The sequence below is a fragment of the Perna viridis genome, chromosome 1 (assembly GCF_037379345.1).
Source record: "Perna viridis isolate PV_CMFRI_1.1 ecotype Kerala chromosome 1, ASM3737934v1, whole genome shotgun sequence".
NCBI lineage: Eukaryota > Metazoa > Mollusca > Bivalvia > Mytilida > Mytilidae > Perna > Perna viridis.
The window spans coordinates 23,030,323-23,040,374 of record NC_142445.1 but is presented as its reverse complement, the minus strand read 5'-3'; the positions used below and the strand labels follow the sequence as shown (position 1 = coordinate 23,040,374).

The window sequence follows — 10,052 nt, the reverse complement described above, 5'->3', positions numbered from 1 at the left end:
ACTGACACATAAAATGCAGGACCCAAACACCTTAGCAAAAACTATAGGACCACAATTCAAACATGAGTTATAATTTTTCATGGGTAAGCAATTTACCAAATATTTTAAATTGTATATCTACAATAATGACTGCAATAATGTAGAAAACTGAGTTTTTGCACTAATTTTCCAAATCCAAGGACCATAATTTAACAAAAAACCAACGGACCAGAATACAATTCAAACACGATCTGTATTTTTTTATGGTTAAGAAATAAACCAAATATTTAAAAATGTACATCTCCTCTGCAATAGTAACACCCCAAATAAACACGGGAAAACTATGTTATTTTATAAACTTCGAAAGTCCAAGGGTCGTAACTCAGGAAAAAATCAACGGAGCGGAGCAAAATTCGAAGTTGATCATGTTATAGCAATGTACCAAACATCAATGGTATATCTGCAAGCATGATGAAAAAAAGTGTTGTAAAATGATTTGCCAGACGGACGGATGGATAGAGTGCAAACAAACCTAAATTCGTCGGTAAGGGAATTATAATCAAAACAAGAACAATTTGTAATGGGAATGGGAATCACGGGAAAGGGAAAGTTTGTCTGAATCTAAAAAAAAAAAAAAAAAAAAAAAGAACTGCAACATGAAGGGACAGCATATTTTGCCTGTCTAAAGAACCCTCAATATATTTGAAGTCTTTAACATATGTAAGAGCAATCAAGGGAACCAAGGTTATAGCGGTAATCAAAAGAATATAATCCAGGGAGAAAGACCAGACATGGAAAACAGACACATACAACAAAGAACATAAAGTAACTAAAATCATACATACAAAGCAACAAAAGCAAATGAGCAACTCGGACTCCACTAGAAACTGGGATCATGGACCAGGTGCACCGGTAGGGTAAGCGTCCTTTGCTTTTCTAGAAACACTTTTCTAAAAGTGGCGTTTTTTCCACACACGTTTGTCTACTATTTCTTGCGGTCGGGTTGTCGTCTTAAGGCCTGACAACCCCAAAGCGAGGGCTATCCCATCTAGAGGAACTCACTTGGAGACTGTGAACATCAGACCCCAGACATGAAAAAAAAAACAAACAAACAAAAAACAAAAAAAAGCAAAAAAAAACGAAGATGTAGAAAACGATAGGAAATCAGTAGAGACTAAGCCGGGAATGTGTATATAAAACAATAGACCAAGAAAATGTCGCACAAACCTGAACGGAACTACATACAAGAAATGAGCAGCACATATCAACTACAACATAATTAAAGTGCTCCGAAGTGGGTAGTTTCTGGTTAGAGACACCCATCACAATCTACCTGTCATGTTAGATTAGATGGAAGTTGCACAAAATCTATGACAGATTGAGTTCAATAATCACTTTTATTTTCTTATTTACATAAATAATACGTGGGTAAGACGGATAAATACACCTTCTTATCTTCTTAAAGACAAGACCGATGATATGACCTTTTTAGTTACCTGGTCATGTGAGCTATTGCCATCACTTGGCGAACGTCGTTGTCGTCCGTTAACAATTTTCAAAAATCTTCTCATCTGAAACTACTGAGCGGAATTATTTGAAACTGTGCACAGCTGTTCATTAGAGTATCTTGCACAAAAGTTGTGATTAGAATTTTGATCCATTAAAAACATGGCCGCCGTTACTAAAAATAGAACAAAGGGGTCAGAGTAGTTTTTCGCATATATCTCCAAAACCGTCAGGTTTAGTCTAATTATGACGTAGCTAAAAGTGTTTAGCATGATGAGATCTATCTGTGGTCAAATTGTCAGGTTAATCTGTGAAGCCACGTTGGAGTTACTGCTCTTTTTCGATATTTGTTTTTGCTATTTCTATTGTTATTTCGTTAAAAATATCTCCTCTGGCACTACTTGACCAATTTGGACCAATGTTTCTTGGGATAGATCGCACAAAATTTATGTTTAGATTTTTGATCCGTCAAAAACATGGCTGCCGTTACTAAAAATAGAACAAAGGGGTCAGACACTATTTTTTTGCAAATTATATCAAAACTGTTTGGTTTAGCCAAATTCTTTCAATTGCTGAAATGATCCCAGTCATAGGCCTACAAAAGTCTCCAGGGATCAAAGTTGTTAGACGACAGTTTTTAAGAGTTATTGCCCTTGAAAGATGAAAAAATGACTTTTTTTAACAGTTCTCAGCCAATATCTTCAAAACTCTAATAGATAGACAAAAACTTTCTATTGCTGAAATGATCCTTATGATAAGTCCTACAAAAGTCTTCTTAGCCAAAACTGTTGGACAACCTCTTGTTAAATTTATTGCCATTAAAAGACAAAATTTAACCAGGTGAGCGGTTCAGGCTCCTAGGAGCCTCTTGTCAGCACAAAAATAACTTCAGTATAAGTATAAACACTACTAGTGGGTTACATATTATCTAAAGTATGTACTTTTGATAACATATACTTTTGAAAAAAGTTAATAAGTTCAACGGTTCATATAACATTAGTTAATTTTTGTCTAATTTGTCAATAGAAAGGTGCTCCTTTCTTGATATTATATATTGGTTTCAGATTACACAAAGTAGGTACCGTTCACAACATAAAGAGACAAAAAATGGTAACTTCAACAATCTAATAGTGCAGTAAAAAGTCAAGTTTTTTCCACGATAAGGTAGGCATAGCTTCAATGTGTACAGAACATAAACACTATATAAAGTTTGAATAGTATAGGTTCAAAACGTCTTGAGTCAGATTACACAGTGTAGGTACTGTTCATCGGGAAGTGACAATAAATTCTAATACCTAAGTTCAACATGCTGAAAATGGAGCAAAACATGTCAAAATATCCATGATAGGAGATGCACATTTTCCAATATGTATTTATAAACACACTGGAAAATTTAAGTAGTACACATTAGCGTGACGGGTGAACAGAGTCGAGCGGCTACTAGACCTGCTTTCGCCATTGGTGACGCAGGTTAAACAACCTACATGTAATCATTCAGTATGACCGTTGCAGACTAGAAACAAACAAACTGGATGAACGTGCACGTGACAATGTAGTAAATTCCCGGCAACCGTTGCTTGAAATTCGTTGTGACGTATATATAAAGCGTTCGATCTTTATTCTTCGTCGATAATGAGTAGTTATGCTTTTTCCTTACCCTGTCCTTTTTGTAAAGAATCTAACAATTAGGCTTCTGGAAAAGGGTTATGTTGTTACAAGACTGAAGTCATCACTACAGAAGTTTTATGGTTATCATCATGAACGTGTGGATCGTTACGGTTTATTCAGCTGTACCATGAGAACCATTTCGTCTACCCCGGACTTGACTTTTTTTATGAGAATCTCGGCGGGTGTTTCTAGAAAAGCAGAGGTTACTTACCTTACCGCTCATTTACTTTTGTTGCTCTGTACATATTATTTTTGCTATTTTATGTTCTTTCTTGTATGTGTGTGTGTTTTCAATGTCTGGTCTCTGTCCCAGGATTATATTTTTTTGATTTTCGCTATAATCTTGGTTCCCACAGGTTGAGACAGAACGTGTGCGCTTTCCAGGCACAGAATCACAGGGGCGGACACGGAGTTCGTCCCCTCTAAATAGGAAAATATGCATTTTTTGCATGATAAGGTGAGTTCTTGCCTAATACATCCCAATTTTTTTTTCGTAAGATGTAATAGTTCTCTAACGCAACGAAGCCTCGTTATAGAACAATAGCCTTTCTATTGATTATTCGATATGGCTAAAAATAGAATATCGATTGCGCATGTTCATCCGCCATATTGATTTTCGGACAAACAATTCGGCAAACCCATTACTGGCATACCATGATTTTTGTAAAATACTCCGATAAATAGCTGTTTTTGTTAAAAATGGTAACAACTAAGCATTGTTGCTACGGAGTATGTGCAAGCGACTCATGATATCCTCAACCTGGCACGTGGTTTATCGGATTTTGGAATGGCTTTCCTAAACCGACCAAGGACAGAGAAAAGTGTTTACGTTGGGTAAACAATTGTGGACGACGAGATTTCTCCATAAATAATGTGAACAAAGACACATACATTTGTAGCCTGTATTTTGTAGGTGGAAATGGACCAACAGACCAAAATCCCGATCCGATCAAACTCGAAATAGTGGTAGGTTTCAAAAAGTGGTTGAGTGATGCTTAGGTTCAACCCAGTGCTTGTTTTAATTGAAATGTCAGCTTTTACTAGAAAAAATAACTGAAATAACCCCGTTTCAAGAGAGTAATAGTTCAATTTACTGTAGTGTTTTGTCAACACTCTTGTAGAAGCCTTAGCTGGTGCATACACTGTCATTTCATACTAAAACTTTATTTATACATGTAATATAATAAAAAAAATCATATAAATAATAAACTGAAAAATTGACCTGTGTACCTGTAACTTTTATCTACATACATGTATACACATCATCTGCTGTCAATTTGTAAGCATGATCTATTCCGCCCGCAATGCATGTTCAATGCCTTACTATATTTATAATTGGATATTTAGGTTACACGACCAAAGAAAAGAAGAGTTCCTGTTGAGAGAACAAGACCAGTGTTGCAAGAAAAAAAATCCCAGAAAAACTGAAGGTGTTAGGGAAGTGGAGTCGGACGATATTGTACAGATTCTGCTTGATTTGTCTGGTCCACTGGAAAATCCTACTGAGACAACATTGGAAACTCCTTCAAGAGTTGATATTCTAAATAGTATGATTAAAACAAATCTTGTTGACAGGAGCACTTAAACTGATGAAAAACCGGTCACGGAAAATGTGTCTTAAAAGTCAGTTAGATTTACATGTACATGTATCAAATGGTAAAAAGAGTAGGAAAGACTTGTTTCCTTATGCTGATGTTGAAAAATCTGAAAACTGTAAATTTAATGAGACTATAAGTGTTGAATTAATGAAAGAGTGTGACAAAAATTTCGATTTTACACTGGCTTGACATACACCATGTTTCTTTCATTGTGGCAGTTTTTAGGTCCTGCCGCTAGTAAGCTGAGTTACTGGAACACTGATGTCTCAGACCCAGAAAAGACTCAAGGTAACGGAGGGGCCCAAAGAGGAAACTTTCACCTCAAAATGAGTTGCTCATGACATTAATGAGGTTGCGCTTGGGGCTACTCCAAACTGATTTGGGATATCGATTCGACATACATAACAATCATGTCTCAAAAATTGTTTAAACATGGATACAATTTTTGCATAAAAGATTCAGTATTCTAAAGTACGAAATGTTTACACCCAGATATAAGCTGAGAAAGCATTTATCTAAGTGTTTCAAAAAATACAAAAACCTGCGTTGTATAATCGATTGTACTGAGGTGCGCGTGCAGCAACCGAGTAATTTTGGAGCTCAGGGTAATGCGTACTCTTCTTATAAAGGACATGCGACATTTAAATTTTTGATAGGTGTGGCACCTAATGGTTCTGTTGTATATCTGTCCGATGCATATGAAGGCAGTATATCTTACACTGGGATTCTGGGATTTCCCTATCTTGCAATCATGCAGGTGTTAGATTCTTAATTTCTCTATACGAGATGATTACATTTAGATTTTCAATATGCGACCTTTAGTATATTAAAATCTAACTTTAGCATAGAGAATGGAGAAATAAAAATAAGAATTGAGGTTTTCATGCAATCTGCAGAAAACTTGGAAAATATAAAATGGCGGGAAACCTGTCGCAGAAGTTAAAACATTGCCTGGTTGTTAAAATTGACAATATCTCCATGATGGGAGATACACATCTTCAAATATTTAATTAAACGCTGGAAAATTTAAATAACTTTGGCTGAATACTTTTTACGTTTCTGATTAAATAAGAAGGTGCCCATCAACTTGAAAAATGTGAAGTGGCGGGAAACCTTTTGTAGAAAGTTAATCATCGCCTAGCAGAAAAATGTTGGAACTGAAAACTTGAAAGATTGAAAAGGGACCAAAGGCACTTAGTAAAGGGAAGGAAATAAAACACACGATGTTTCCGTCACTGGTACATTTAGAACTTTTGTTGATGATTTCAATTACATCTTGAATTGTTTTTCCACATCTAAAACATACATCATTTCCTTGTGCAACAACAAGCTATATACATATTTAATTCAGGGACCTTGATTAAACTGGACTTTTTGGTATTCTGGTACAGTACACAAAGTTTTAAAATTTGAGTAAGTAGTTTTCACTTAAGTAATACAAATAAGAGGATCGTGCATATAGTTTTATTGTAATTTACACTGAAAAATACACTCATTTTGGAACAAAGTTAGTTCGTTTGACATATCACCATTGAACTAATTATAGGTACAAAAAGGTAATGATAATTAGATTTGGATAGAAATTTACCCTCTTAAGATGTCGTCTGTCATACAAATGAAGGGATTTACAAATCAATAACATATAACACAAACTTTATTTAAGTGCATATCAACTGCTCGACAAAAAATACCAACGAAACGAGTCTTCCAGTAATTTGCTGAATGTCAGGTCTGCTAGAAGAAGAAGGAATTATTGGGAACGGAATTAATTTTATGACGACGGTTGTATTATAACTTTTCTGGATTCTATATCCTCAGTACTTCTGTGCGTACTCCGTATAACAAAACTATCTATAACTACTTTATTTGAGTAAATCATTTTACTTTTACAGGATGGATGGCAACAATATGACTTCAACACACATTATAAAAGAGCTGGAATACGAGGCATTCATGAAAAAGGGTGTCTCTGGTGTTGTATTCCTGGCAATTCTGTCCGTAGTTGGAACGTTCGGAAACATTCATACAATCATCGTCTATGGATTTTCACCTGAGATGAAGAAAAGGGCAGTTAGAATATTTATTATTTGGTTAGCGACTGCAGACCTGGTAGTCTCTTTATTCTGTATGCCGTTTGAAATGTTCGATTTAAGATATGACTATACTTTTTCAGCTTCAGCAGTTTGTAGTTTTTTTCGCTATCTGACTCAAGCATCCTCTTTCATATCTGTTGGTTTTCTTACTGTTATTGCCATTGAGAGAGGATATATTACAAGGAAAAGTGTCCAATTTACACAAAAGCCGGCATCTTGGTACTACAAAATATCTATTATAATGGTTTCAATTTTTCTTGTACTGACATCTCCTGCTCTTGTTGTTTATGGGGCTAACCAGAAAGAAATTCCCGGATATACGAACTTGACCGGGAATGATTGTTCAGTTCTCGAGGAGTATAAAAAGGCGTGGATTTTCATAACTTACGGTGTCGTTGTCATTGTGTGGTCGATAGTATGTTTTTTAACAATGACTATCGTTTATGCAAAGATTCTTATAACTTTACTATCCCAAATGAGGAAAGAGACACAGTCACCAAAACCAGAAGAAAACAACTATGATAGAGGCAGAAAAGTAACAATTTCTTTGATGGTCGCATCTTTTGTTTCATTCTTTGGGTATATAGTGTTCATTTCCGTAAACTTAGTGGGTATTGGAAATCCTAAATATTACAAATCGGCCGACGGACTTGTGTATTCTGTACTTTTGCGTTTTTTCTTTCTAAACAACGCAGTTAATCCTGTTGTTTACTGTGCAATAGACGACCATTTCCGATCAGAATGCATTTTAATGTACCGAAGATGTTTGAAAAACAAAAAGAAACAAACTCAGATAGATGATGCTTCTCTTAATACACTGTCAACAAATGATGAATCTAGCATTTAATGATGGGCAGATTTTGATCAAAGTTCTAGTCTGGAGTATTTCGGACAATGAAATGGTCATCCAAAATTAATTTATTTCCCACCAATTATCTTAAATGAAACAAAAAAAAAATAGATGCCAATATTTGACAAAGTATGTATAAATAGAAATGGATTAAAAATGATGACAGTGTATTATGAAAATTTGAGAAAGGAAAAAAATGCCTCTCTTGATGGTTTAAGTAAGTTACTTTAATATAAAAAAATAAATACTGCAATAAATTCTAGAATTATTATCTTCTATTTGTAAATACAGAATAAAAAAATGATAACCAGAATAAGAATAAGTGACAATTAATGATAAAAAGAGACATTTAAAATAAGAGAGGGAAAACATTATGCAATACATGTTATTAAAACTTATTAGATTAATAATAAAAAAATTAATAATTAATAATTCTATTTTTCCCTACAGCTGAACAAGACAGATTTTCTATTAAAATCTTAATTTGGATTGCTGCTGAAATAAAAAGGAAAATTTGTGCTTGCAGGAAAAAATCTTAACCGACACCAAATCCCCCCTCCCAGGATGAAAATGGTCGGTGCCTTATACTTTTACTCGTTCACTTAGGAGACTCTTGCCTGTCTGGACCATCGCTGTGTTTGATCCAGGACATTCGCTTCCGTATAAAGACACCGTTTTTTTCTATTAACAATCATTGTAAATATTCATTGGCGTTTATTAAATGTTTTGTAAATTGTTTTTTTTAAGTCAACCCCTAGTCTTTACTATTTTATTCACAGTAATTCTAGTCAGCATTTGTATATTAAGTATAAGTTTCTGTAAGAATCAGGCACTGGGTGAAATATGGTATAGAAAAATCCGCCATTTTGAAAGTTTAATTTTTCTTTTTGCATCATCAGAATCAAGGAAAAAGAGATAATTATTCATATCATTTTGGTAAATTGAGTAATAGTTTCTTTGAATTGCACAGAAAATAAACATTTCGTGGTCGATAGCGATGTCAAAAACCTCATTTTTCTAAGATTCTATTGAGAAAATTCAGAGCAAATCCAGTGATGCAGATATCAAATAGAGGTCTTTTTAAATACAGAAATCAACCTTGACCGATAATGAATTGTCAGATTTGTGAGTTTAGTTTTTGACACGAGTGTTTATATTTTTTCACATTTTGCCTGATTCTTACAAAGACATACACTTAAGGTAGATCAAAATACAGAAGTATGTATTTACCGATAATGACGCAATAGCATGCAAATGCTATTTATATCCACCGGTATATTCACGCTGCAATGGAAGAGGAAGGTTTAGTTCGCTGTAAAACCTAGATTTAACCCACCATTTCGTTTAAAATGCCTGTACCAAGTCAGGACCATTGCGGTATCAGCTGCTCCGGTGGTGTAATATCTATGTTGCCAGATTTGTTTTGGACTTTACTTGATTATGGATCGTATTAGTGTTCGGTAATTTAATTGTTACCCTCATTTAATATCAGTAAACATTTAGAGAAAACAGTTTCAATGTAAACTATTTATACAGCCATGGGTTAGAAAGAAATTAACATTTTGAGTTTTTGCAAACTTTTATGGGATCTACACTGGTCAGATTAATCTTTCTTTCTATTTTTATTTCGTAGCATGTTTCCTTTATGGTTTGTCAATTTATCTACAGACCAACTCATTATGGAATATGCGGAATACCTGTTTCGAAGCAAAAGTGGAAAAGAAAGTTTATTTGGATGATATTTTTTTCGAATACGTGAGCATCTTACAAGAGACAGTCGTACTGATGGCGGAAGTGACATCATTTGTTTTTAATCAAGCCATCCTCCCAGTTGTAACATTTACCTCAGATTCCCTCTTTCGTCTTATTTCAGTTCCAACAGATGTAAGATTATCATATTCGAATTTCGAAAATGTTTTGCTATGCTTTTTATGATACCAAATTTAATTTTCTCTTCTTTCTGGACATCAAGAACCTCATCTGTTTGTTTTTTTTCAGACACCTCTTTTTTCCTTTTTTCTAAGTTTTTAATATTTTTTTCCTATCTTCTTCTCGTTTTTCTGATGTTTTAACTACTTCGACTTTTTTAATATTTTTTTCCTTTTCACTTGCCTTGTCTTTCTCCTGAATTTCTTCTTCACCATCATTCTGTATACTATCAATGCTTTCTTTCTCCATCCCTATCTTTACTTTCTCTTTTTCTATAATACTTTATGCTTACTCCAGTAAAATTCAGATGGTGTGAACCATAGTGCCAGTTTGTCTCTTACTTGGATAAAACAATCCATTAGAACAACCAGAAAGCCGAAAAAGGGTACTAATTTCTTTTTTTTCACGAACCTATTTGGTTTGAAAAGG

General features: G+C 34.4%; 1 protein-coding gene across 4 annotated transcripts; it reads left to right on the top strand.

The window, feature by feature from the left end:
* The first annotated feature begins 3,507 nt into the window (after window positions 1–3,507).
* Window positions 3,508–8,430, top strand: LOC148627834 (neuromedin-U receptor 2-like). Of its 4 annotated transcripts, XM_088579840.1 has the most exons (5): window positions 3,508–3,610; window positions 4,067–4,119; window positions 4,501–5,039; window positions 6,103–6,164; window positions 6,644–8,430. In XM_088579840.1, the coding sequence occupies exon 5, from the start codon at window positions 6,645–6,647 to the stop codon at window positions 7,689–7,691; it is 1,047 nt and encodes a 348-aa protein (XP_088435966.1). In that variant the 5' UTR covers window positions 3,508–3,610; window positions 4,067–4,119; window positions 4,501–5,039; window positions 6,103–6,164; window position 6,644; the 3' UTR covers window positions 7,692–8,430. The 4 variants fall into 4 exon arrangements, 2 of the variants coding, with proteins under 2 accessions (XP_088435966.1, XP_088435980.1); XR_015921634.1 differs by lacking the exons at window positions 3,508–3,610; window positions 4,067–4,119; window positions 4,501–5,039 and having other exon boundaries at window positions 5,520–6,164; window positions 6,644–7,911; window positions 8,221–8,430; XR_015921633.1 differs by lacking the exons at window positions 3,508–3,610; window positions 4,067–4,119; window positions 4,501–5,039 and having other exon boundaries at window positions 5,520–6,164; window positions 6,644–7,911; window positions 8,145–8,430.
* Window positions 8,431–10,052: the final 1,622 nt, after the last annotated feature.

What these genes read in the sequence shown, in the direction of transcription:
- LOC148627834 (XM_088579840.1), top strand. Translation starts at nt 6,645, where the DNA reads ATGGATGGCAACAATATGACTTCAACACACATTATAAAAGAGCTGGAA.